The following is a 26,217-nucleotide window of genomic DNA, read 5'->3' on the forward strand; positions in this document are numbered from 1 at the left end:
AGAATAATGAAGATGAAAATGACTTTTAAGCAAATATTCCTTTAATTGTTTGATAGCTTGGCTGTCATCAAAATATCCATTTGCCTTTCAGTTCAAAAACGTACATCACATTTTTCCTTGTGGGAAAGGGTGAGGGTGGTAAGTGTATCTTAGCGTTACAAACATTTCAAATCGACAGTCTGTCTCGCACAGCCACAGACACACACACACACACACACAGACACACGCACACTATTACACATAACTCAATAGAGGGACGGGGTAAAAAACATTTTAAATCTGTGCGAGTAAAACTGTCTGTTTTAGACAGTTTACAGATCAGGTTCTCTTGTGTTAGGGCTGTGTTTTTTTTTTTTTTACCAAGTCACTGATGAATGATATTCAAAGGAAATCAAACCTTACTGCTTATGTTTCAGGCACGAGTTGTGTTTTGGTGCGCAGAGTGGAGAATGTGCTAAAAACAAAAAACAAAAAGGACTTCTTAAAACCACACCTCCTCTGAGATACTCCAATTTGATTCGATGAGCGCTTTGGGCAGACGAGGGTTAAAGTTCACAGTGACATCACAAAGCAATCCTTTGTTGATTTTAATCAGATCAATCGATCATATTCAGGATAGAAAGGTCAAGTTCTAGACCACGCCAAACGCCTCGTCATCCCCATTCAAATAAATAAGCAAAACACTTTGCATGTTGCATTCATTCAACCACAATTTACAGTCAATTCATTCTTACAGAGGCAGACTGAGCTTGAGAGGACATGTGCAATAAGGACAGGCTTCCCACTATCCCACCTCCCCCACGATCCACCACAATCTCACTGAGGGACGACTTCAAACGTTTAAAAACATCTAAAAATCCATGAATGACCATGAATACCTCTGGTAGGCTACATCCAGTAGGTATCTTTAATACATTCAAGGAGATTCCTTCCCAAACTGATAATGGTGAAGGACATGATGAATGCTGTTGCTGTTGGTGTGTTATTGTAGCAAACTGTGGCTGGTTACATTCAGATGGGAATGCCCACTCTCTATGTGCCTGTCTGTCTGTTTCAAGCTTTCAAGGTTCAAGCCCCCTGATGTGTTGCCATCATTTCTTAGTCCAACTCGATTGGTCCGTGCCAGTCTCATCATCATCGTCCTCATCATCGTCATCTTCATCATCATCATCATCATCATCATCTTCGTCGTCATCGTCGTCATTCTTACAGTCGTCCCGCGCCAGCCTCAGTCTGGACAGGATGGCTTTCTTGGGGAACTTCAGAGTGGTACATCCGAACTGGCTGACCCCCCCCGTGTCCCCTGGTAGTTTCTCCCGCCTCTGGACCCAGCTCCTCCAGCCGGGCTTCCAGCAGTACACGCTGTCATAGAACCTCGACCCGTTCTCCCCGCCCAGCACGTAGATCCGCCTCTTCCACCTGGCCACGCCCCCTGCTGCGATCCTCCGTGGTAACCCAGGGAACACCACAGGGCTGGGGGCCCGGTCACTGCCCCCACCAGCCCCACCCCTCTCTGCTAGCACGGCCCCCGCCACCTCCCGCTCCACCCCAGAGCCCCTCCCCTCCCTGAAGAACAGCACGCGGCCCGTGGCGTCGAGCGGCTCCAGGTGGGTGTAGTTTCCATCCAGGAACTTGGTGGCGTCCCTCATGTACCCGCCGATGGCACAGACACCCCCCCGCACCGCCACTCCTCCGGCCAGGCAGGTGGCACCGGAGTCGAGCGCCACACGGCTCCAGGAGTCCGTCAGCGTGTGGTAGATGAGCACGCCCGCGTGCACCACCGCTCGGTTCTGCTCCAGCGTGGCTCCGCCCAGCAGGTAGATACGGCCGCGGAGGGCGGCGCAGGCAAAGGAGCGCAGGGGGAGGGGCAGGCGGGGGCCGGGGGACCAGCAGAGGGAGGCCAGGTCCAGGGTCTCGCAGGAGTCCAGCAGGGCGGAGCGGTTGCACCCACCCAGGGCGTACAGGGCCCCCCCGCAGCCCAGCAGCCCCAGCATGGCCCGGGGGTGGCCCATTGGAGGCCGCTCCAGCCACCGGTCCAACACTGCGTCGTACTCGTGGACCGAGGACGACACCGACCCCCCCCGGAGGATCCCCCCCGCCACAAACAGACGGCCGCCCACGGCCGTGCAGCCCGGGCACAGCAGCGAGCCCAGGGACGCCAGCTTCTCCCACTTCCCTGTGCGGGGGTCAAAACAGTCCACGGTGAAATCTCTCTCCGTCAAGGACTCATCCTCGCGAGGCTTTAGGTCCACACACACAATCTTCTTCTCGAACATGCCCTCCCGGGGTCTCAAGGGACCGCCCAGGCCCAGGCCCCCGCTCGGGGCCGCCGGCCCCAGCTCTTGCCTCAGCCTCTGGGCCTCCTCCTGAGACAGCAACCCTGGACGGAGATGGTGAAGTAGTGCCGGCATGTGGGCGTAGCGCTCCAGGGGCCTGTGCTCTGCCCAGCGGCGCGCCGCGTCGTACACCTCGGCCTCTGAGTCTACCCCCAGCCGGTCGGAGCCCAGAAGACTACCCAGAGTTCCTGGGTCCAGGAGCAGGAAATCCTTGTGGCGAGCGACCCGGGGGAAGTGCTGGGCAACCAGGCGGAGGGAGGCGCGGAGCAGTAGCTGGTCGTGATGAGACCGTGCCAGGGAGTACATCCCCAGACAGTTGTCCACAGACAGGTGTTCAAATAAAAACCTACAGAGACAACATCAAACCAACTTTGGTGATCATATCTTGTCAAAAAAATAAATACTCCTACTGACTTCACCAGTGGCAGAACAGACTTGTCACCAAGTAACTATGACCATGGTTACCTGGAGCACAAGTCTTGCAGTGGCATCACTTGAAGACGATTGGCTGCCACAAACAGGTCCTCTGCCGTGTCCAAGGATAGCCCAGCCTCCCCAGTGTAGACGAATTGGATGACTGTCTCCATGACAGATGGCGTGACCTCCTCCAATCGGATTTCAGTAAGGCGGGACTCAACCAATGGGCTGGTAAACATGGCTCTGAAGTATGGGCTTACTGCTGCCAGGAGAACCCTGGAGGAAGGAAGGGAAACAGGGAGTAGGAGGAAGGAAACAGGTGGTTAATTTAAGCACGGGAATAATGGAAAAGAGAGAGAGAGAGATAGAGAGATATAGAAAGAGACTATTAGAAACGTACCTGTGACACATAAACCTCTTTCCCTCTACAAGGAGTGTAACATCACACAGCTGTTGAGCATCTAGTAGCTGCTTCAACCCTGAAAGAGAGAGACGGGGGGAGGAAAGGAAATAAAGTTAAATCATTAATAAAGTTACAAATGGTAGGATAACAAGTCGTCCGTCCCCCCCTCACCATGAGTAACATAGTCTCCCAGAGGGGTGGTGCTGTCATCAGGGAAGTCTTCTTCCTCCGAGTCACTGTCTGAGAGAGGCTCCCCGCCTCCCCCATCACCATCCTGCCACGGCTGGGGTCGCCAGGTCACTGTACCCCCCCGCACGGTGCTCATCTGACACAGACAAAAACACACTGTCTGTTTACAAAGTGTGTTACAAAGTTTAAAGGTCTATCTGTAATCTATAATTGCAATAGAATCAGACACTTGGTATTTGTGTGAATCCCAACCCCCCCCCCCCCTTCAAAAAAAAGAGGAGAATACATATTGATCACAGCCGTGACATCCTGAAAACACTTAAATAATCTCAGCTACCAAACATAGTGAATCCAATAGTAAGAAGAGTTCACTGCCTTGGGCTGTAAGACTCAAATAGTTATATTTGTTGACTGTAACTAAGTCAGCACTTTTAGCCCATCTCGTCCCTGAGTCTAATTTGGAACAGATATATGGTTGCAGAAACATTAACACGATATGTCACAGTCAAATGTTGCAATTACCTTAAGTCTGAACCTCCCTTCGTTCTCCTCTGTCCCTGAGTGGTTAGACTGGAACACGGGCCGCTTCGTCAGCCACTCTGTGACCAGAAGCCCGTCTCTTTACGATAACTCAAGACGGACGATACAGTTGGTTGTACAGTTGCCATCCGTGTGTCTCGCCCCCCGATACCTTCGGTACACCTTCCCTGTCCTGCTGTGAGTGAATCCGGCTTCTGGTACCGAGCGCATCACGGCTCAAGGGTCTCTTGTCAGCCCCATGCATATAACAACAACACGAGACAGCCCGCTAGCTGGCTGGATCTGCAAAATCACACTCTTCTATAAAAGCATCAACCAGGTCGATCTCGTTTTACACTATCCCTGATTAAATATGGCATACAAATGTATTTTTAAAAACATGTTAAAAAGCGGAAAGCGAGAGATGTACTTAGCATTCCGACTTTGCTCGGCCCCACTTTACACAGCGAACGAAGCCGCATTACCGCAACGCAATGCTACCGCTTATTTCATTGGCCAATCTTTGGACGTAAAACGGACGTGACGATTTATTTCAGACGCGCTTGTGTTTTAATTTTGTGTAAAAGATTATATTGTATGTCCTACATTTAATATTAAAGTTGAAACTGAAAAATGTCAACATGACTTGAAATACATTAAATAAAAAACTGATTTAGATCACACTTCATCCCCTGTCTAATTTTGATTTGTTGTTTAATGTTTTGTCCGACCTCCTGTTCCTCAAACAATTTCCGCCTTCAAACATGGCGACCTCCATAGGCATGGTGGGAAGACTCGGCTCAGTATTGAATGTATTAAAACCGGTTGCTAGACAGTATGCAAGACAGGGCACAATACTTTTCACTCAGCGTCGTTTGGCTCATGGCGTGCGCAGCAGCCTTTACGAACACGTCCGTGATGGCTACAGTGACAAGCCGGAATTGGACATGCAACTTGTATGCGAGGAGACCGACAAAGTCATAGCTAATGTTGTAACTCGTAAGGGGGATTTGCGTGGAGAGGACGTCAAACTAATTGTAAGCAGTCTTCTTGTTTACATATGGGATGACGCAAACCGTTATTGAATACGCTATGCTGAGTCAATGCCACAGTAAACAACAGACTGTTAGTCTAGCTTGTGTCAGCAGTGACACCTGTCTGTATAATGTGAATGTACATACTGTGTGCACAGCCAAAGAGGTCACTCACCTTACTGTGGATGTGTGTTTCAGGTGTGTGTGTGGCAGCAGCTCCAGCAGGTGAGGAAGGAAGTCTCTGAGCTGGAGGAAAAGAAGAAACGGATAAGTGAGCGGGTCAGAGCGCTGGTGGTGTGTATCCTTGTAGAGCCCAGGTGTCAGAGTGGGAACTTGTTACGGTGTGTCAAACTAAGTGGAGAAGGATACAAGGACAAGGTTACATGCCAGACCAAGTTCTTTGTAGTTTATTCATAAGAAATGATGCAATCAACAATGAATACAACAAACCAGGATGTTCTCAGTCTAGTACAGTGAATCAGTCGATGATGTCAATGCAGCTTCACAGACACAGAGTCACAGAATAGATCAAATAAAGGCCTTCGTTGAGAAAGTAGTCTTGACAGAAATCAGAGAGAGTTCTGACCAGTCCAAATTCTGTCTACCTGTCCTCGGGGGATAGGTCTTTGTTGGGTGATTGGTCAGAAGACCATGGGGAGGGGATGTGGTTATCCAATTATGTGTCCAGGCCGTTTGTGGTGGCACATGGTGGGCAGTCCAAGGACCTGATGATGTTCAGAGAGGGAGGGGGGCAGACAAGACCCAAAGGTCTGATGTTGTTCAGGGAGGGGGGCAGAATCAAGGGGAGGGGGTCTTCTCCAAGGTAGGGAGTGGGTCATCCCAAGGTCCTGAAGATGTATGGGGTGATGGGGACAGGGTGTCCAGGGCTGATGATGTACGTGGTGGTGTGGTGCAGGGTCTTCAAGAGAAAAGGGGCATCCAAGAGAAGGGGGGATATAGTGTCCAAGAGAAATGGGGCTTTAGAACAGGGGTTGTATATCCAAAGGTGGTCAGACCGGCCAGTCTGACTCGTCCTGCAGGAGTAGTGGGTTACATCTTCCACGGCCCAAGCGTCAACTTATCTCTCATGTTGACACTTGACACCATGAGCTGAGAGGCCCTATTGTGCTCGCACCAGTCCCGGGCATTACCAGTTTACTTCCCAAGTCAGTGTGGTGACCTTCAACGTTCCTACACACACACACCAGAGTTACATTTCAGCATGACCTCACTACACAGACCCAGAATCATCCTGTTGCATAGACCCATCGTTAAATTGATTAAGATCTATTTAATCACATTAAGACATATGTTTAATCATATTAAGATATATGTTTAGTATAAAGTACACATTTCATATAATTGAGGTATTGATTGTTGCAGCAGCATTGGATTAGCAGTATAGATATCAATCCTTCACAAACTCTAGGGTGTTCAACTCATAACACAGCTCTAACTAATTCACTAACCTACTAGGGTTTAAGTTAGTGGGCATTGTTGTGACTGTCTCTCTTCTTTCCTCAGGAGAAGAACGACAAGAAGTCACTAGCCAATGTGAGTGTTGTCTTTGTGATATGGAGAAATTAGATAGTAGGCACTAAGCAGAGTGAATTAACCCTGATATCTGCTGTAGCAGTGCTAGGCTAAGTGCTCCATGGGTGTGTGTGTGTGTCAGCTGCCAGAGCACAGGCAGGCCAGAGAGGAGGGCAGAGAGATCCGCAACAGGCTGAGCCAGCTCTACCCCAAACAGAATCAGCTGGAGCAGGAACACTACAGACAAGCCCTCCGATTGCCCAACACCACACACCCTGACGTGGTGAGGAATACACACACACAGTCATACACAGTCACACACAGTCACACATAGTATACACACAAACGCACAGATTTCAAGAATACAGGGTCTGCGGTTGATACTCTGGAACCTTTCTTCCCCACCAGCCAATCGGAGACGAAAGCCAGGCAAGGGTGGTAGAGCTGGTTGGTCAGAAGCCAGGTGAGAGGAGTCTTAATAGATGGGTTATATTGTAGCACACCGATTTGAATGTTTACCAACTATGTTTGTTATGTATAATCAGTTTTTTTCCATGGTTTACTCAGTGTTTGACTTCAAACCCAGAGGACATGTCGAGCTGGGGGAGGGGCTTGGTCTTATCAGACAGAGGTGAGGATCTCTCTCTCACACACACATCCTCCTTTTCCTTTCCTCTCTCTCTCTCTCTCTTTCTCTCTTTCTCTCTTTCTCGGTCTCTCTCTCTTTCTCGGTCTCTCTCTAGCTCTCTGTGTCTTACTCCTCTCTCATGTATTCAGTCTCTGACCTATCTCTCCCTCTGGTTCCTTCCGGGCAGGAACCTTGCTCACATCTCAGGCCACAGGTCGTACTACCTGAGGGGGGCAGGGGCCAGACTGCAGATCGCTCTGCAGAATTTCGCCTTAGACACTCTGCAGCGGCGGGTTAGTGAGTGTTTGTGTTGGGGAGAGAGTGATCCTTAGGATGAGTTATAGGATGTCCTACTACCTACTGTCTCCTGTGTTTTCTCAGGGCTTCATTCCAATGGCAGTGCCAGACATACTGAAGGGGGCAGTGTTTGTGAGTGTCACACACCACACACACAACATCTACACGTATACCCCGATGAGATGGTGTGTGTGTATATAAATCAATCCTGCCCCCTGCCCTCTCTCTCTCTTTCCAGGAGGGGTGTGGGATGCAGCCCAATGCCCACCGCTCCCAGGTGTACTCTCTGGATCCCGGCCGCTTCCCAGACCTCAACCTGGCTGGCACTGGCGAGGTGGGCGTGGCAGGTGAGAGGGGGAGGGGCTCTAAAATGGACTGATTATTTAAGTTCAAGTTAAGGAGTGAGACAGTGGGAACGCCCATACCTGCGCTGTCACTGTATAAGGTCAGCTGTTTGAGGGAAAAGTTGCTATGGTACAAATGGTTAATAAACAAGTTGTATTACCACTACCTAAATCACATTTCTTCAAGTTTACCAAATGCACCATAAATTGTGTTCAAACCAAAAGTATTATCTTATGCTCTCTCTCCCTTCTTTCCTTCCCTCCTTCCCATCCATTCAGGTTACTTCATGGACCATGCAGTAAACTGGAGGGACCTTCCTGTCAGGTGAGAAGACACGTTAGGGTTAGCACATTATGCTGTCTTCTGTTAAGTGTGTGTTTTCAGTCTTGTGTTCTGCTGACTGTTGGCATTTTAGTGTGTGTGTGTGTGTGTCTCAGGTAGTGTTATGTGCTGTCTTCCTGCAGGTCAGTGTGTGTGTGTGTCTCAGGTAGTGTGATGTGCTGTCTGCCTGCAGGTCAGTGTGTAGCAGTACTTGCTACAGGGCAGAGACAGACACGGGCAGAGAGGCTTGGGGGCTCTACAGAGTTCACCACTTTAACAAGGTAACACAGACCCAGACACACTCACACACATATGACTTAAAACCAAACAACAATAATGTATTTGTGTATATGCGGCTGTGTGGACCAGGTGGAGATGTTTGGAGTGACCGCAGATGAAACAGGAGATGAGAGTTCTCAGCTTCTGGAAGACTTCCTGTCTCTGCAGAAGGAGATATTCTCTTCTCTGCATCTTCACTACAGGTGAGCCGTTCCACCCATCCATTCAAATAATAAATCATGTCATAACAGATCAAGTCTGAGCGCATGTGTCGTGTGTGTGTGTCAGAGTGCTGGACATGCCCACACAGGAACTAGGCCCACCCGCCCACAGGAAGTACGACATTGAGGCCTGGATGCCGGGGAGGGACTGCTATGGAGAGGTGAGACTGGTAACCAACACACACACACACACACACATGACACACTCCTGATCCTTCCTGTCCCGTGTGCCTGCTCCAGATCTCCAGTGGCTCCAACTGTACAGACTACCAGAGCAGGCGACTCAACATCCTGTATGAGAGGCAGGACGGGAGTCTGCAGTACGCCCACACGGTGAGGACAGGCGCCTGCCTCTGCTGCTGCACCTCACGGGGGGAGCTGGAGCAGCCATGTGTGGATGGGAGGTGTGATCAGATGTATGAGTGTGTGAGGTGTTAAACACTGTGACCTGTGTCCAGGTGAACGCTACTGCATGTGCTATTCCCCGAACCATCATCGCCATACTGGAGACTCACCAAACCAAGGTAAGACACACACACACTAACTCGCACCCATCTGAAACGGATCTCAATGTGATTTCAGAGATCTGATGCCAGGTGTGAAAATGGCCTGTCTCTCACTCTCTCCCCATCTTTCTCCCAGGAGGGGAGTGTGCGTGTGCCGCAGGTCCTGCAACCCTACATGGGGGTGGAGGTGATCGAGAAGCCCCACTACTCTCCTCTGAGGTACATCGGACCCAACCAGCCCATCAGACCCCCCCGTCCAGCCCCAAGGACCAGGTGACAGGTCAACCAGACCAGTACCAAGACACATGGTGCTGCCAGAATCAACACTGTACACAACCGCACTAGACTGTAATGTGTTCTGTAATCTGTTGTCTACTGTAAATATGTTTAAACCATGTTGTCTGCGAAAAAGCATCCTTTTATTGATAAACAGAATGACTCTGTGATATAATAAAATATGAAGTAAACATGGACATGCTTACTACAGCTTACTGGGAAATACAATACCTTACAATCCCCTAAGGGGAAGTGTGCTGCTTGTGTGTGCATGCGTGCACATGGCTGATGGATTACCAACTGTCAGATAGTTAGAATCCATTATTGATGTGGAATTAATTAGCTGGCGACTAAAGTAATCTCACACGCACTTTAGTATCAGTCTGCATGGGACAACTCATAGCCTGCAGTGCATTACAGAGAGTCAGATCTAGAGCTAAGAGTGAGAGGAACTGGAGATAGATACACGAGTAGGAGTATTACTCCGAGGTCAGTAATACCCCTTGCGCGTGACGCTGTCTGTATGTGCAAGCGCTATTTGACGCCTTGACGAAGCATCAAAGTTGATCCAACCTGTCGACTGGTCACCTGGGTCTCCTCGGTCTGGCGGAAGATCACACACACACGAACATATTCGGCTCCTCCTAGCGGGTTTTAAGTCGACGTGAGAAGGATCCGAACCGTTATTTCAAGGTTATACCCCTCGAGGCCCTGTCATACCAACCAAATGGGAGTCTTTATTATCGTGCTATTCTTGTGGAGCTTTGTTGGAGGTAAGAACACATTCGGATATGTACTGTCTATAGGATTTATCGTAAGAATGTCGGTCACAGGATCCGTGACGCTCATTTCATTAGTTAGAACATGGCTTACCTTAGAGAATGTATTAGGCTACTTCGGTAACCCGTTTATCAAAAGATATATGTAGGCTATTATTGACTATCATGGTGTGCCGGTTAAAAGCTTTGACAGTTTTTATCTGATTCAAATTCAAACCAATTTATGGATTGATGTGATTGCACGATGCATATAGGGCTACCCTTTAATACACTGTTTGTTTGGACGTTAACAATTCACATTTCTCACAGACATGGTTAAAGCCAGTGGTTATATGCGTAGTGGACGTCCTATCTACACCTTTAAGATTTCGATAGATTTAGACAATTTGATTACATAATTTGTTAAACGCACTAAACCCCTCCAACGACTTATTTCAGATCTGCTTGCGCGCTTTCCTGAGGGTAAGTGTTAATAACCGACTACAGAAAAATTTGTCTAGGCTACTTTACGTTATTTCCCTTATAGAGTAATTCCAATATACACAATACAATGAAACTGAACCTAAACCTAAATGCGGATTACGTGGTCCGGCACAGGAAGTGCAGGTGACGGAAAACGGCGCTTGTTCATGCCAAAACACTTAACCGGTCTCGTGTTCTCAGACCATTGCTGTGCTGTTGCAACCATGTATTGACAGATGCTTCAAAGCACATGCAATTAGTCGGCTTTGTCAATATTTCTTGTGGGGAAGTGGTTATTATTTGCACGGGGGCTTGACTATTCTTTTCGTTCTTTCTGTGATCTGGCCAACATGTCATTAACCCGGACCGTAACAGTGTGATGATGATGTAGCAGCTCTTTAGTGAGGCAGGTCTAGGTGTCTGGGCCACACGCCATGTGTTTGCAGGCCGGTGGGGTGGAAGCAGGACGGCCAGGATAATAACCTGGGATTGAACGAAGCTTTAAAACCAGCAACGTGTCCCAGCTTAAAGGACCAACACACACAAGCAGACACGCATAACAAAACAGGGCTCACATGCTTTTTTTTTTTTACTTTGGAGTCAATCAATAAAATGAATACATATAGCCTACATTTATTTAAGACATTCAGTTAGATATTAGGTGGTATCCTAAGCCGTTTTGTGTTTCTGCATTGCTGACCTTCCATTCATCCTCTGGTCAGAAATGCTGAACTTTTTTAATTGAACATGGTGGAATGCATGAGTACTGCCAGAACAGTCACCTCAAAGCAGCAGACAGTCACCTCAAAGCAGCAGACAGTCACCTCTTAGCAGCAGACAGTCATCTCCTACCAGCAGACAGTCACCTCCTAGCAGCAGACAGTCACCTCCTACCAGCAGACAGTCACCTCCTACCAGCAGACAGTCACCTCCTAGCAGCAGACAGTCACCTCAAAGCAGCAGACAGTCACCTCTTAGCAGCAAACAGTCACCTCCTAGCAGCAGACAGTCACCTCCTAGCAGCAGACAGTCACCCCCTACCAGCAGACAGTCACCTCCTAACAGCAGACAGTCACCTCCTACCAGCAGACAGTCACCTCCTAGCAGCAGACAGTCACCTCCTAGCAGCAGACAGTCACCTCCTAACAGCAGACAGTCACCTCCTACCAGCAGACAGTCACCTCCTACCAGCAGACAGTCACTTCCTAGCAGCAGACAGTCACCTCCTACCAGCAGACAGTCACCTCCTAGCAGCAGACAGTCACCTCCTAGCAGCAGACAGTCACCTCCTAGCAGCAGACAGTCATCTCCTAGCAGCAGAGTGTGTTGGCATTGCAGGAAACAGAGTAGTGGGTAAGACTTATTGGCTCTCAAAAGGGAAAGCTCTTCTTTGACCACCTCCAATAGAGAGAGGGAGGTAGAGAGTGAGAGAGAGAGAGGACACTAAGCTTCTTCCCAGTTTTGCCTGTTGTGTGACTGTGCTCAGCTTATCCCAGACATAGATCCCACCCCCCTTTAGATCATCTGACTGAACAACACTGTTGTAAACCTGATTGTAACTTTCTCTCTCTCTTCCTCCTTGTTTATATTTCCCTCCCCCTTTTTCCCCTTCCAGTGGGATCCTTACCAGTGTCCTCATCTCTGCACAATGCTAAGGTCAAAAAGAAAACTTGAGCATCTTTAGTACCAACCCCCAGAACCCAGCTTCCCCTGGCTGATTTCTGTAGTTCTGTGTTTGTATATGAGTATGAGCATGCACAGTATATCTGGGGTTTGAGTTTGTCTTTATGTGTGTGTTTGATCTTGTGTGTGCCAAATCATGTCTTTGTCTGACTGTGTGTGTACCCATATCTGATGGTGTGTGTATTTGTGTGCTTGTCTTGGCATATCTGATTGTGTATGTGTGTGTTTGGTGTTCCCTCAGATATTGGACTGCATCCAGGACTCTCTAGGTAGTAATGAAGATGCACATTCTGACTGTGACAAACGATTACCAGGTGATTATCTGCTCAAAGAAACCATCTTTCCTCAGACTCATTATATGCACAAAACTGTAATCACAGTGTAAGAAGACCAGGATGTAATGTGTTTGCTTTTGTTATTGTTGTTTAGACATGGGTCTGGATGCAGTGCAGAGACATCAGGGTCTGCTGAGAGAACTACAGGACCTCGCAGAGGAAGGTCTGTGCCCCTCATATGCTCACACTACACACACACACACATATTACTTGGGCTGGCATAGGAAAAAAATACTAATAAATCAATTAAATCAGTTTATCAACTCATTAGTAAGCATAGATGTGTACTATGTACTTTGAATAAATGAATCTTTCTTGTATTTGACTTTCAGAGAGAGATAGGGAAAGAGAATATGAACGAGAGGCAGACCAGTATGAGTTGAACCTGCCGGAGGAAGAGGATGACAGAGACGAACGGGAGGAGGAAGAGGACGAGACGGAGGCTGAAGAGGTGATTCCCAAAGAGAAGAAAGCGGAGGTAGTAGGAGGGGAGGAAGAAGAGAAAGAGGTGGAGGAGAGAACGAAGGGACAGATGATGGAGGAGCCCCGACTGGAGGAGAGCCGACGAGGGGAGGAGGAGAGAGCCAAGGAGCTGGAGGAGCTTCTGGCTGAGGAGATCAGGAAGAAAGGAGAGGAGGAGAAAGACGACAAGGAGCTGGAGGAGCTTCTGAAGGAGCTGAAGAAGAAGAGATACGAATCTGCGAAGGAAAAGGAGCTCCTGAAGGGTCCGGCCTCGGAGGAGGGGCAGAAGGGCAGCGTTGAGGATGAAGAGAAGGAGAAAAAAGCGGAGAGGGATCGTCTGGAGGTGTTGGGGGAATTGGAGAGGAAGAGGAGTGAGGAGAGGAAGAACAACGAAGTGGAGCTGCTGGTGGAGAAGGAGAAGGTGGAGAGGGAACTGAAAGAGCTTCTGGAGGAGCAGGGCAGCATGAAGAAGGGAGAGAAGGAGAAAGAGAGAGAGGAGAAGGAGGAGGAGCTGCAGGAACTTCTCAAGAAGATGAAACGAGTGCAGGAGGAAGAGGAGCAGGAGGGGGAGGAGAAGAACGAGGGCAAGACAGAGGAGAAAACAGAGCTGGAAAACAAGGTGGAGGGAGAGACTGGGAAAGACGCAGAACAGAAAAAGGGAGAAGCAGACGGTCAGAAGAAGGAAGAGGGAGAGGTGGAGAGTAAAAGGAAGGAGGATGGAGACATGAGGGACCCTCAACAGAAGAGGGTGATGGAAAAAGCGAGTGACGAGGCCACCCGTCAGTTTGAGAGAGAGAGATACAGAGATGATGAGGAAGGTTATGATGAAGATGATGAGGATAACAATGGAGAGGAGGAGGAGGAGGATGAGGAAGATGAAGAACGTGAAGGAGGCACTGAGGAGGATGAAGGAGAGGTGAGTGGAAAAAGATATGAGTGAAAATAAGTTTTATGTGTGTGTGTGTTCTGCAGTATTATTCAGTTATGTAGTTCTCTACTAGTATCCACATGTCTTTGTGTTTCTATAGGAGCTTTTGGAAATTGAGGCAGAGCTGAGGAAAGTGGCTGCTGAACTACGGGAGTTACGCAGGGGCTAGAACCCCCCCCCCCCCCCACACACACACACACACACACACACTCGCACTTACACTCAGCTCAGCCTGCTTTAGGAGATTATTTCCAGTGTCACAAAGTGTGTCGTACCCCATTTTATATCAAAGATTGTTTTAGGTCTAAAAGATGTGTGAGCTCAGCTCATCTCCAGTGTAGCTGTAGTGTCTCCATGTTTACAGAGAGACACAAGGAGCTCCCATCTATACAGAACCAGTTAGATTCTCAACTCATGAGCATTTTCATCGAGTTTCTCTTCCTGGGCCAACATGCTTGATTGCGAGTATGACAGAAGTGTGATACAGTGTGATTTACATGATGACTTTATTAGGAGCATTTCAGTCATTTGCATTGATCCTCGTCTACAGCCAAGTATCAGCCGATGACAACATGAGATTCCTTCACTTAAGTGACAAGACGCGCTTTCCAATATTGTTGATGTGTCAGTATATTTTGTGCAATAATCAATAACTGTGTGTTTAAAGTGGGTGGCAGTTATTGCTAATTTTATAACTGTAAGGTATGTACCACAGACTTGTAAAACACTGGTATTCTAAATGTATGACATCCTTGATGTTGTTTTCATAATGTGAGGATTATGTGTTGACCTGGCTTGTCCACTGTTAGTACCAGACTGTTAACGAAGAACTGGGGTGACAGGAGGGAATGTGAGAAAGAGAGAGAAAACAGGGTGGAGAGAGAGAGAGAGAGAGAGAGGGAGAGAGAGAGAGAGAGAAAGAGAGAGAGAGAAAAAAAGAGAGAGAGAGAGATAGTCCTTGCAGTACCCCACGTCTTCACCCAGCTTTGCACTCAATTAACCAAGCCAAGGAAACGGAGAGGGGGTAGGGAGGGGGGATTCAGGGTGGAGACACAAAGGTATTCACTATATCTGTTTCTTCACAGAAAGACTGTTTTAAATTAAAGACAGTTTTTTTTCTATTTCTGTTTCTATTGTAAAATAACAGCCTTCAATAATAATCACAGGCTTTGTACAACAGCGCTCCCACATGTAAAGGTTGTGTAACTGCACAAAATAACTGGGTTACTGTGGGAGAATGGCAAAATGTGACAAATAATAACATAACTAAAATTATTTGAATCTTTGTTTGTGATATACTAAATAATGCAATAATCAGCCAAATGCATAGTGAGAATTTATGTATACCTTTAATATTTTATTCCAAATGTATAATACAATTTCAAAATATTATCGCTTTTTTTGTAAGAATAGTTGATTTACATCATAAAAATAGAAAAGATTGTTAAATACTGTTAGGCATTTTGAGATTTACTAAATAATGAATGTATTATTTTCCATGTATCTAAACCAGCAAGGAGTGTGAGATGAAAGTCACCAGAGAGCAGAGACACAAGGAGACAAATAAAAACTTCTGTGTTTATAAATGTACTGGCCAATCAGAGTCATGTAATTGTGCCTGCTGTGTCTTTTACGCTACCTGTTAACCTAATAAACACAGTGGATGACCACTCACTTCCTGTGTGTCACCTGTATGTTTTTACAGGGGAATAGGAACTAACCCTGGACCAGGTGAGGTACTGAATCAGGGTCAGAGTTCAACGACAGCCAGGTCTGGTTGAACGCGGTCAGAGGGTTGTCCGAGGACTAGGAGGAGCTGTCGAACATGTAGCCTGGGAGGCAGGGTTTCCAGCGCCCTGAGGGTCACAGTGACCCAGGCTTTGTGGATCTGTCTGGGGGTCTGGAGGACCAGTGGCCTGGGAGGCAGGGAAACCAGCAGCCTGAGGGTCTTCTCTGGTGTCCAACACTGACTCAATGTGACTGAGGAGGAAGGAGAAGAACTGGGGGACCCCCTCATAGCCTGAAGGAGAAACAGAGAGAGATGACAGATTCCAGACATTCTGAAAGCAAGAAAGGAAGACAGAAAGAGAGATGTTGAGAAGGTGTCTCTCAGTTGCTTCCCAGGCCTGAGAGGCCTCCTGCTCACCTGGGAAGATGTTGATGTCTATGACGGTGAGCGTGTGGGTGTGAATGTTCAGGATAACGTCCACCCCGAACAACGCCATGCCCAGCTGTGTCCGCAGCTCTGCCACCAGGGCACCCACAGCCTGGGCACTGGGTGGAGGCAGCAAAGGTGTCTGCTCATCCAGCTACACGTCCAGCCACACACAGGAAGACACGTAAATCAATACATTATAGTGAAACATCTGTACTTGGTCAGATGTGGATTGGTCAGAACTGGTCATAGTTTAAAATGCACTGTGAGATGTGATTGATTCATACAGCAGTGAGGTCAGAACAGGACTCGGGTTTGGAGACCTCGTGGCTGTTGAAGAAGATTGTCTCCCTCTCTTAAGACAGAAAAGAGAACAGTACTAGTATTAATAGTATTCATAAAAGTATTAGAGGAGAGTGGACTGTGCCAGCTAAAGTACAGACCATTACTTGACCGAAATACTGTTACAGCTACGTGTACACTTCTGATCCTTAACGTTCTGTTGTACTTTCTGTCCTAAATGTATGTCGCTTTGGAGAAAGAGTCGAGAGTTTAGGAGGAGGTGAAAGAGAAGATGGAAAGAGCAAGGGAGAAGAGAGGAGGAGAGAAGTGGAGTCGAGGACCAGATAGGAAGTGTGTATCAGTGTGTGTGTGTGTGTGTGTGTGTGTGTGTGTGTCAGTGTGTTCTCCCATGACAAACCACAGGGGCCGGAGGGGAAGTTCTTCAGCGAGGGTCTCTCCACGGTGAAGTGGGCGTCGCCCACCACAAAGACCTTGTGCAGCACGGCGCCGTGGTTGACGAAGCTCTGGAGGACGCAGGGAGGACGGACGTCACACAGCCCGGAGGGGCAGAAGATCAGGCACATCTGCAGAGAGCCAAGAGAGACACCAAGGTGCCGAGAGAGGACGGCCACAGTGCCGGAGGAGTGAGACATGACAAATAGAAGGGGTGAAGGAGGTCAGGTGAACCGCCAGCGCCAGCTCGGGGCTCACCTCATGAGAGCGGGAGCCGTGGGCCACCCTGGTCTTGCAGACTGGAGGAGGGAGGAGGAGAGAAGGTGAGGCTGAGACATACAAGAGGAGGAGGAGGAGAAAACGGAGGAGGAGAGATGGAGAGGCAGATACACACAGGAGTGAGAGGAGGAGAAGGAAGACAAGGAGGAGGAGAAGGAGTTTGTGGTGAGACTGAGACAGAGTAGGAAAAGAGGAAGATAAAAGGAGGAAGAGGAAGAGAAGGAGGGGGAGGGGGGTGAGAAGGAGAGAAGGTGGGACTGGGAGCAGCTGCAGTATACTGACTGAGAGGGAAGCTGAGGCCTTTCTTCTGTACAGTTTGTTGGAGGTCTGACATCTGACTGCTGCTCCTGATCTCCAGGTAGGACGGACTACACACACACCAGTCTGGAGAGGAGAGGAGAGGAGAGGAGAAGGGAGGAGAAGGGAGGGAGGGAGGGAGGGAGGGAGGGAGGGAGGGAGGGAGGGAGGGAGGGAGGGAGGGAGGGAGGGAGGGAGGGAGGGAGGGAGGGAGGGAGGGAGGGAGGGAGGGAGGGAGGGAGGGAGGGAGGGAGGGAGGGGAGGATTTAGCATAAACCTTAATGAAAAAAAAATTGGTACTATTTTAATGATTACAAATAATTGTGGATGATGTAATGTTGCTACCTCTGAGAGCATGGTGCAGTTTGCTCATGATCCTGTAAGAGGCGTAACGGTCCAGAAGTTGGGTCATGGCAGGGAGGGGGTCCAACAGAATCACACTGGGATGAGCAGACACATAGCTCTGGATTACACCCCCCCACACACACACACACACACACACCACACGCACACACACAAACACATGCATGCACACACACATGCACATGCACACGCACCAGACGTTTAGAAAACTGAAATCTGTTACACAGATTCTCCAATTACAATTGCAATTACAGATGGACAGACTACAAGACTACGTAAACAGTGATACCACTAATCACAACTGTTAACTGTACTTGGAAGTTGGTGAGGAGCTGCTGTGATTGGCTATCGTACTCAGCCTCCACAATGACATCAGAGAGTTTGTGAACGATGACATCAAAGGGTCCTTGGGAGGCCAGTGGTTGGGTGAGGTCTATCTAGACAAGCAATAACAACATTACTAGGTCCTCACATCTGGGGTGACATACTATTTTGAAATAAACTACTACAGTAGTTTAAGTATACATGGGAAACTCTGTAAATTGCACTGCTGGGATTTATGACCAAATTCTCATATGTTTGGGAAGGTACCAAAGCATTAAACAGTCTCTTCATGTTACTGTGTCTGTGTGAAGGACTCAGGGAGCAGGTGACTGCATGTGTCTGTGACAGTGTGACCAACATGATAGGCACCTGCCACTGACAGCCACTGACAGCCACTGAGATGTGTGCCTGGTGTGTGTGTGTGTGCCTGGTGTGTGTGTGTGTATGTGTTTGAGCAGTTAACAGTTTGGGTTATAATTCACAAGTTAGTTGGAAATAACGTAATTATAAACGTATTTTGGCCACTAACCTCAATCACCTCCAACCCATGAGTGCTGTGAAGCAGAATTTGTAAAACAGAGCATTTTATTATTGTTTTTTTTAAGACAGTGTAATTTTCATAATACAAAAGTTTGTAAAATGTAAACTTACGCACAGAGCTCCGCAAATGTGATTAAATTCATCTTTCTCCGTTTCTTATCGCTGAGACAGAAGCCCACCCGGCGCTTAGACATTAGGACGGAGCAGTCAGGTATACTGGTCCCTTGAACAGCGGGGGAGCACTTGTTCAGAGAATACGAAAGAAAGAGAGAGTGGGAGACAGGGACATAGAGAGAAAGAGAGAGAGGGGAGGGGTTGCTTATGGAAAAATCACTACATTACTTCTTAATTTTGACCAAATTAGAGGATAGCGTCATATTTTCAAATGTTTAGTCATCCTCGTGTATCAAAGCTTCATGTTTTACTGTAGGGTTTAAACTGGAACAGCGACTTCCTTGTTTCTATCCAATAACAGGCGCCAGACATCGCACGGTTTACTGAGGACAGAAACAGAAAGTAATTCACCGGGAAGTTTATCAAACAACAGGCCTGCAGAAGTACTTACTCATCGTCAGCCCAGCACAATCTGAGAATAATCTATCACACCAATTTATTGTTTCGAGAAATAGCCGAGAATTAAGTTTGTTGTCGAGATAAATCTACCGATCATTTTTATTCGTTTGAGGTCATCATCTCTTTCTGACAAGCAGAAAAGACGACGACAATGTCCCGTGGTTCTAACGCTGGGTTTGACCGACACATTACGATTTTTTCTCCGGACGGGCGTCTCTATCAAGTCGGTAAGAAAGAAGAGTTTTCTCATTCCTGCTTTCAGTTTTGTTAATCTAATCTATAAAGCTCTTATAGTCTACAAAAAAATCAATAAACCTTAGGTAGCCTACGTGTGTCTTAGAATACAATGATCATAGGCCTCGCACGTTATGTGATGTGGTGGCCCGTTCACTTACTTACACAGAGTATATGTATTTCATACTCTTTCATGTAGTGTATGTATTTTACCTGCTTTCCTGTATCCACTGTAGATACTGTATGTATCTTATGTTTCCCACTCTTGTCTTTCATATGTAGAGTATGCCTTCAAAGCCATCGCCCAGGGTGGCCTGACCTCTGTGGGGATTAGGGGAACAGACAGTGCTGTGGTGGTCACACAGAAGAAAGTACCAGTAAGGCACACACGCACGCACGCGCACACACACACAAACGCACGCACACACACACAAACACACATGCACGCACACACACACACACACATGCGCGCGCACACACAAACACACACACTCACATGTTCAGAGACAAGTGAAAGAGTCAGTGAGACCCAGTGAAGCCAGAAAGAGTGACTCCAGCATCCTGCTGAGTGAGGGCACGCTCCTTCTGGCTGTGGAAGATATGTATGTCTATATATGTGTGTAGAAATATGGGTGTATGTACATGTGTGTCTGTACTATATATATATGTATGCAGATGTGTGTTTATGTCCATATGTGTGTATGTATAAATATGTTTGTGTATGTATGCATGTTTGTCTGAGTGTTGTAATTAGGTATGTGATCAAACGCACTCCAGTGTGTAGATATTTTATTATGTGTTTATGGGTATACGTTGATGTATACAATTATATATGTGTTCATGTGTATACTATACGTGTATTTATGTTGTCATGACAACATTTGCTCTGCAGGATAAACTTCTGGACTCGTCGACCCTAACCAACATGTACAAGCTGACCCCGAGAATCGGCTGTGTGATGACCGGACACAACCGTGAGTCACCTGGTCTCCACACACACCTGCACACTGCTCATCATGAATGACAAGGCTTTGTGTTTTAAATGGCATCTCATGACAAACTGTTTTTTAAACGATTCTCAGCTGGTTTGTGTCAGCTCTGTAGGCTTAGGGTGGCGGGTACACTGGCACACACACCTGAGACTGGTACACCCAGTGACCCCCCCCCCCCCCCCCCCCTCCCCTCTGTAGCGGACAGTCGTTCCCAGGTCCACAGAGGAAGGGTGGAAGCTGCTGAGTGGAAATACAAGTTTGGCTATGACATCACGGCGGACATGTTGTGTCGGAGGCTGGCGGACATCTCCCAGGTGTACACCCAGAACGCCGAGATGAGGCCGCTAGGATGCTGTGAGTGACATTCTACCTCTAGTCTCCATCCCTCCTCTCCCTCTCTCCCTCTCTCCCTGTTCTCCTCTACTCTCCATCCCTCCTCTCCCTCTCTCCCTCTCTCCCTGTTCTCATCTACTCTCCATCCCTCCCTCCCTCCTCTCCCTCCTCTCCATCCCTCCTCTCCCCCAACCTCCTCTCTCCATTCGCTACCTCCCCTTCATTTATTTTTGGTCCATTCTTTCCAGTCTGCTAACTACTGTTTCTTTGTAACTACCCCCCCCCCCATCCCACACACACACACGCATATACATACACACACACACACCCATACACTCACACAAACACACACACATACACACACACACACACACGCATCCTCTCCAGGTATGATCCTAGTGTCCATAGACCCGCAGCAGGGCCCAGTTCTGTTCAAGTGTGACCCTGCCGGCTACTTCTGTGGCTTCAAGGCCACTAGCGTGGGGGCCAAGCAGACGGAGGCCAACAGCTACCTGGAGAAGAAGCTGAAGAAGAAGCCTGACCTCACCCACGACAGGACTGTGGAGGTAAGACCCTCCTCCACAGCCATCACCAGAGCTTTTCAAAGCAATGTCAACCCTGAAAGTTAGCAGAATGTGGTTGGTTATTTTTAGACAAATGGTTTCCTGAATGTTAGCCCCTCTCCCTCAGCTGGGGATCTCCTGCCTGTCCTCCATCTTGTCTATGGACTTCAAGCCCAACGAGCTGGAAGTGGGAGTGGTCACCAGAGACAGCCCCAACTTCAGGTATGTTCTCCACAATTACAATATGTGCTCGGACTGACTTTGCAGTGCATTCATGTACTAACATTTGGGCCTGATTTGAACCCCCTTCCCTCCAGGACACTGACAGAGGCTGAGATTGACACCCACCTGGTGGCCCTAGCAGAGCGGGAGTAAGCAGGCAGTCACGTCACACCACATTAGTCCTGGTCAGCAACTCATGTTTGGTTGCACTTGATTTTACTTTCCCATTGAAACAATGTAACCCTGCCCATTTAGACAAAGGTGGACTCAATACACATGGCTTCATCCATTGTGTGCCAAACACACAGCATTTCCCTGAATAAAACACTTTTAATAATGACTCAGTTGATGTTACACTTTTCTTTTGACCACCAGGTGGCATACTGAAATAGATTATAGGAGCAGTGTGAGTAATGGCTGAGAATAAATAAATTGAAGTGTCTAGTTAACCACTAGATGGAAATGTTGTTACAGTGTTATTTTGATTTACTGTGGGCTAGCTCATTGTCTACTGAAGCACAAATCAGGAACATGATGCCTAGATTAGACTGTATGGCTGTAGTAGGCCCAGGTCATCACCTTCAGGATCCTCACACACACTATTACAAATTATTTCACTCCCTTCCTGTTTCTCCTGATGACTTAATCGTTATTTGTCTCTCTGTCTCTCTTTGTCTCTCTCTGTCTCTTCTTCACACACACACACACACACACACACACACACACACACACACACACACACACACACACACACACAGTGGACATGGACATGACCAGCTGTGGACCAGAGTCAAGACCAATAATCGAGGCAGAGACAAACAAATAGTAATCAAAGAAGGCAGGATTTAATCCTTTTGTTTTCAATGAAAGTGTGTGGGGTCGGAGGGGGGGGGGGGGGGTGCAGAAGTCAAGTGATTTGAAAATGACATGACCCTACACTCACTATCAAATTCCGTATAATTCTGAATAATTCATCCATCACACTGTCTCTTCTTCCTTTCTTTATTGTAAGTATATTATTTGCTGCTCTTCTCTTTTCTCCCCTCGTCTTTCTCCTCTCATATCATACCATCTTTTGTCCTCCTCTCCTCTCGTCTCCCTCTTTCTCCATTGTGTCAGACTCTCACGGAGCTCTGATGAAACTGGCTACCAACAGGCCTGTGATGCATTTTCCCAGATTATACACAGTCAGTCCCCTTCATAAATGAGATTAGAGAGGTTGATTTTATTCCTTTTCTTGCTGTGGAAAATGAAAACTTTATAACTCCCCAGTAAATCTAAGTGAAGGATTAGAGCAACATATCAAAGACTGGCTTCTTTTGGGATTTAGATGCTTGTTGTGCGAATTTCACATGCAGGCTGGAGGGGGGGGGGGGGGGGGTTGTGCCAGAGCTGGAGGTTGGCTGCAGGACCTGCTAGAGTGGTCTACAGGGTGGTGAAGTGTGTGTGCACAGTAAAATGTATGTGTGTGTGTTGACCTTCTCCATGGTTTGTGTAGGGGTCCTCTACATCTGTGTCTCTGAGGATTACTGATATGACCCGTCTGTCTGCTGGACAAGTGCTGACAGACAGAAAGACAGACAGACAGACAGACAGACAGGCAGACAGGCAGGCAGACAGGCAGGTGCCAGATTACGTAACACAGCAGCACTGTTAGGCAGAGGGGGCACAACAACCTTACATTTTTTGGGAACAAACGGCGGAATGGTGGCATTTCTTTTTATTTTATGTGAAAAACAATGCGCCTCAACCTGACCCTGCCTCTACTAATAATACTGAGGATGGGGAAATCTTTTTCAAAGCAAGTGAAATGTTCCCCCCCCAAAAAGCAACATTTTGACCAGTTTTGAAAGACAGAGAGTGATGGGAATATGGGAATGACAACGATGAGATGGGAGAGAGAGAGACAGGAAGAGAGAGGGAGAGAGGTAGCGATAGACACGTAGAGACAGAAATGGGAAAGAGGGAGACCAGGGAGAGACAGAAAGAGATGGGAGAAAGAGCAATGGATGAGACATAGGGAGGGCTGCGAGGGGACAGGTTGGTGAGGGGGAGGCAAGGGTGGGGGGGGGATTAGCAGAGTGGTGCCTAGTCGGGGTGTGGGGGAGGGGAGGAGGAAGAGGCGGAGGGGGAGTGGACAGGAGGGTCAGATTAGACCAGCCCAGAGAGGCAGGGAGAGATTAGTACAGCGTACCGCACAAAGAGATGGATAGGAGGGGGAGGAGGGTCCACAAGATTAACCTTGTTCAGCCACAAGCACAACCTGGCTTGGAACAGAGTAGCTGGCCCTTAACAGGCCGTTTCTGAACTGGGTGGTTAGAGCGACCTGGTTGTGATGATCAGGCAGGGGTGGTTCTACACGGGGGCCTACAGGGGCCAGTGCCCCTGTAAAAATTTCCCTGGCCTCCCCTGTGGCCCCCGTGAGCTGAGTAATAGTTTTTTTTTTTTTTTTTTTCTTCTTCTAGTAGTCATGAAACGAGGAAGGGACATTGCAGCCTTTTTTACCCTAGTTAATAAAAAAGTGAGAGAAACGTATCAATGTATTGAGAGAGCTGAGGAGCTGGAAGAGGGAGAGCCAGAGCCGTTTGTATGATTTTAATGTAAAGCTAAATTAAAGTATTTAATGTTTAAATATAATTTGTTTCCATTTATAAATGTGCCCCTCTGATTAAACACTGCCCCCCCCCCCTTATCCCCCCCAGTAAAATGTGTCTGGAACCGCCACTGTGATCAGGTCTTGTGTAGTGTTTCAGACACTGGACCCTTCACTGACACAAGTGTCTCTTAGTCCAGTGGTAGACACTGGGCTGGATGGAGAGGGCAGTGAGGAGACACTGGGGTGGAAGGAGAGGGCAGTGAAGGACACTTGGGTGGAAGGAGAGGGCAGTGAGGGACACTGGGGTGGAAGGAGAGGGCAGTGAGGGACACTGGGGTGGAAGGAGAGGGCAGTGAGGGACACTGGGGTGGAAGGAGAGGGCAGTGAGGGACACTGGGGTGGAAGGAGAGGGCAGTGAGGGACACTGGGGTGGAAGGAGAGGGCAGTGAGGGACACTGGGGTGGAAGGAGAGGGCAGTGAGGAGACACTGGGGTGGAAGGAGAGGGCAGTGAGGAGACACTGGGGTGGAAGGAGAGGGCAGTGAGGAGACACTGGGGTGGAAGGAGAGGGCAGTGAGGGACACTGGGGTGGAAGGAGAGGGCAGTGAGGGACACTGGGGTGGATGGAGAGGGCAGTGAGGGACACTGGGGTGGAAGGAGAGGGCAGTGAGGGACACTGGGGTGGAAGGAGAGGGCAGTGAGGGACACTGGGGTGGAAGGAGAGGGCAGTGAGGAGACACTGGGGTGGAAGGAGAGGGCAGTGAGGGACACTGGGGTGGAAGGAGAGGGCAGTGAGGGACACTGGGGTGGAAGGAGAGGGCAGTGAGGGACACTGGGGTGGATGGAGAGGGCAGTGAGGGACACTGGGGTGGATGGAGAGGGCAGTACTGAAGAGAAAGAAGAAAGGGGAGAGAAAAGGGGAGAGGAAAAAAGAGGGGAAGAGATGGAAATCAGCAACAGATCACCTGCAAACTGAATTAAAGGGAATTACATTTCCCCCGTGTAAGAAATGTTGTTTTCTTTCTTTTACATTATTTATTTATCTTTCTTTCATGCTGTGTGTTTTTCTCTTTCAGTGTCTTTCTTGATTTCTTTCTTTTTCTCTGTCTCTCACCATGCTGTCCATCCTGTTAGAGAGTGTACTTTAGTCCCCCCTGCTGGTGAGTGTCTTAATAACAGAAAACAAACACCACAAATTAATGCATTAGTAACGTTCATTAACTGTATAAGGTTTACGCTGTGATGTTTTTTTTTTACATTATATGCCTGTGTGAAACATAGTTACCTTTACCTTTAGTTTTTAACCCATTGAAGTTAATTAACCAAGGTTAGTAACACATAAGTCTGTCTTTGTGTGTGTGGATGTTTCAGATCAGTCTGACCTGTTGACCTAAGTTGTAAACAGAACCTGTGCTGCCAGAAGGCTTTGGGTGAAGGCACTACAGGATATAGAAATATTCACCTTTGGCAGACACAGAGACAGTCAATAAGAAACACAATAAAGCAAGCACATTTGAGTGACACCAGCATGGAACCAGTTGTTCTTTTGTTGGATACCTGTCTGAAGATCTCAGAGACAGTTCACACTAACAGGACCAAAGACTGTTTTTGCTCAGTTTGAAAGGACAGAACTCTGTGAAAGTATGTTGGAAAACTATTTCTGAAACATTGTTCAAGTGTCATCAAGACAATGATATCTTATCAAACCGACATATATGGTTCAACTCATTGGTGTACTACCCATACATATTGCCTGGTTAAGATGTTGTTAAAACTCATAGATGAAACGTACATTTTAAGTCTGTAGGTGACTGAGTATGGTGTTGATCAACACAATGTGAACCAAAACATGTTTATTGATTGTAGCCATGCTACAGACAAACAAGTCCCCCCCCCCCCACACACACACACACACGTACACACTTACACACATTCACACACACAGTGGGCAGACAATACCAGGCTTGATGAACAAACATGTTGTGCTATTCCAGGCTGATGTTTAGAAACAAACTAGACACCCCCACTAGACACCCCCACTCCCTTTCCCTTGCCCTCA

The 26,217-nt window shown here is 47.9% G+C and overlaps 5 protein-coding genes across 5 annotated transcripts; 3 read left to right on the forward strand and 2 right to left on the reverse strand.

The window, feature by feature from the left end:
• Positions 1-19: 19 nt before the first annotated feature.
• LOC146257315 (kelch repeat and BTB domain-containing protein 8) lies at positions 20-4,477 on the reverse strand. Its single transcript, XM_084673457.1, has 5 exons — positions 3,868-4,477; positions 3,328-3,481; positions 3,154-3,232; positions 2,802-3,029; positions 20-2,682 (listed from the first exon to the last, which is right to left on the reverse strand). Exons 2-5 carry the CDS (start codon positions 3,479-3,481, stop codon positions 1,092-1,094), a joined length of 2,052 nt encoding a protein of 683 aa, XP_084529583.1. The 5' UTR covers positions 3,868-4,477; the 3' UTR covers positions 20-1,091.
• A 126-nt stretch (positions 4,478-4,603) lies between these two features.
• Positions 4,604-9,501, forward strand: sars2 (seryl-tRNA synthetase 2, mitochondrial). The gene is made up of 16 exons (XM_084673463.1): positions 4,604-4,901; positions 5,097-5,192; positions 6,423-6,452; positions 6,574-6,714; positions 6,840-6,894; positions 6,999-7,062; positions 7,247-7,352; positions 7,441-7,488; positions 7,595-7,703; positions 7,980-8,025; positions 8,216-8,303; positions 8,392-8,504; positions 8,590-8,683; positions 8,763-8,855; positions 8,981-9,046; positions 9,165-9,501. Exons 1-16 carry the CDS (start codon positions 4,629-4,631, stop codon positions 9,303-9,305), a joined length of 1,563 nt encoding a protein of 520 aa, XP_084529589.1. The 5' UTR covers positions 4,604-4,628; the 3' UTR covers positions 9,306-9,501.
• Positions 9,502-9,761: 260 nt separating this feature from the next.
• Positions 9,762-15,627, forward strand: LOC146257317 (uncharacterized). Its single transcript, XM_084675162.1, has 6 exons — positions 9,762-10,077; positions 12,161-12,201; positions 12,470-12,542; positions 12,658-12,726; positions 12,896-13,941; positions 14,054-15,627. The coding sequence occupies exons 1-6, from the start codon at positions 10,032-10,034 to the stop codon at positions 14,120-14,122; spliced, it is 1,344 nt and encodes a 447-aa protein (XP_084531288.1). The 5' UTR covers positions 9,762-10,031; the 3' UTR covers positions 14,123-15,627.
• A 59-nt stretch (positions 15,628-15,686) lies between these two features.
• On the reverse strand, positions 15,687-18,840 carry LOC146257318 (inositol-tetrakisphosphate 1-kinase-like). The gene is made up of 10 exons (XM_084675164.1): positions 18,758-18,840; positions 18,636-18,660; positions 18,097-18,219; positions 17,765-17,882; positions 17,405-17,506; positions 17,102-17,142; positions 16,809-16,974; positions 16,396-16,463; positions 16,100-16,262; positions 15,687-15,973 (listed from the first exon to the last, which is right to left on the reverse strand). The coding sequence occupies exons 1-10, from the start codon at positions 18,838-18,840 to the stop codon at positions 15,741-15,743; spliced, it is 1,122 nt and encodes a 373-aa protein (XP_084531290.1). The 3' UTR covers positions 15,687-15,740.
• Positions 18,841-18,935: 95 nt separating this feature from the next.
• LOC146257319 (proteasome subunit alpha type-6-like) lies at positions 18,936-21,903 on the forward strand. Its single transcript, XM_084673973.1, has 7 exons — positions 18,936-19,446; positions 19,736-19,830; positions 20,346-20,427; positions 20,644-20,799; positions 21,166-21,344; positions 21,469-21,563; positions 21,659-21,903. The coding sequence occupies exons 1-7, from the start codon at positions 19,371-19,373 to the stop codon at positions 21,714-21,716; spliced, it is 741 nt and encodes a 246-aa protein (XP_084530099.1). The 5' UTR covers positions 18,936-19,370; the 3' UTR covers positions 21,717-21,903.
• Positions 21,904-26,217: the final 4,314 nt, after the last annotated feature.

Source organism: Hypomesus nipponensis, chromosome 15, assembly GCF_054491055.1.
Source record: "Hypomesus nipponensis isolate SF chromosome 15, ASM5449105v1, whole genome shotgun sequence".
NCBI lineage: Eukaryota > Metazoa > Chordata > Actinopteri > Osmeriformes > Osmeridae > Hypomesus > Hypomesus nipponensis.

Coding starts and splice junctions, on each gene's coding strand:
- sars2 (XM_084673463.1), top strand. CDS start 4,629: ATGGCGACCTCCATAGGCATGGTGGGAAGACTCGGCTCAGTATTGAAT. Junction 5,193..6,422: donor AGCGGGTCAGAGCGCTGGTG/GTGTGTATCCTT, acceptor TTCTTTCCTCAG/GAGAAGAACGACAAGAAGTC. Junction 7,353..7,440: donor TAGACACTCTGCAGCGGCGG/GTTAGTGAGTGT, acceptor GTGTTTTCTCAG/GGCTTCATTCCAATGGCAGT.
- LOC146257317 (XM_084675162.1), top strand. CDS start 10,032: ATGGGAGTCTTTATTATCGTGCTATTCTTGTGGAGCTTTGTTGGAG. Junction 12,727..12,895: donor ACAGGACCTCGCAGAGGAAG/GTCTGTGCCCCT, acceptor TTTGACTTTCAG/AGAGAGATAGGGAAAGAGAA. Junction 13,942..14,053: donor CTGAGGAGGATGAAGGAGAG/GTGAGTGGAAAA, acceptor GTGTTTCTATAG/GAGCTTTTGGAAATTGAGGC.
- LOC146257318 (XM_084675164.1), bottom strand. CDS start 18,840: ATGTCTAAGCGCCGGGTGGGCTTCTGTCTCAGCGATAAGAAACGGAGA. Junction 18,661..18,757: donor ACATTTGCGGAGCTCTGTGC/GTAAGTTTACAT, acceptor TCTGCTTCACAG/CACTCATGGGTTGGAGGTGA. Junction 17,507..17,764: donor ACTGCACCATGCTCTCAGAG/GTAGCAACATTA, acceptor TCTCCTCTCCAG/ACTGGTGTGTGTGTAGTCCG.
- LOC146257319 (XM_084673973.1), top strand. CDS start 19,371: ATGTCCCGTGGTTCTAACGCTGGGTTTGACCGACACATTACGATTTTT. Junction 21,345..21,468: donor CCCACGACAGGACTGTGGAG/GTAAGACCCTCC, acceptor CCTCTCCCTCAG/CTGGGGATCTCCTGCCTGTC. Junction 21,564..21,658: donor AGAGACAGCCCCAACTTCAG/GTATGTTCTCCA, acceptor CCTTCCCTCCAG/GACACTGACAGAGGCTGAGA.
- LOC146257315 (XM_084673457.1), bottom strand. CDS start 3,481: ATGAGCACCGTGCGGGGGGGTACAGTGACCTGGCGACCCCAGCCGTGG. Junction 3,233..3,327: donor GGGAGACTATGTTACTCATG/GTGAGGGGGGGA, acceptor TCTCTCTTTCAG/GGTTGAAGCAGCTACTAGAT. Junction 2,683..2,801: donor CTGCAAGACTTGTGCTCCAG/GTAACCATGGTC, acceptor TTGTCTCTGTAG/GTTTTTATTTGAACACCTGT.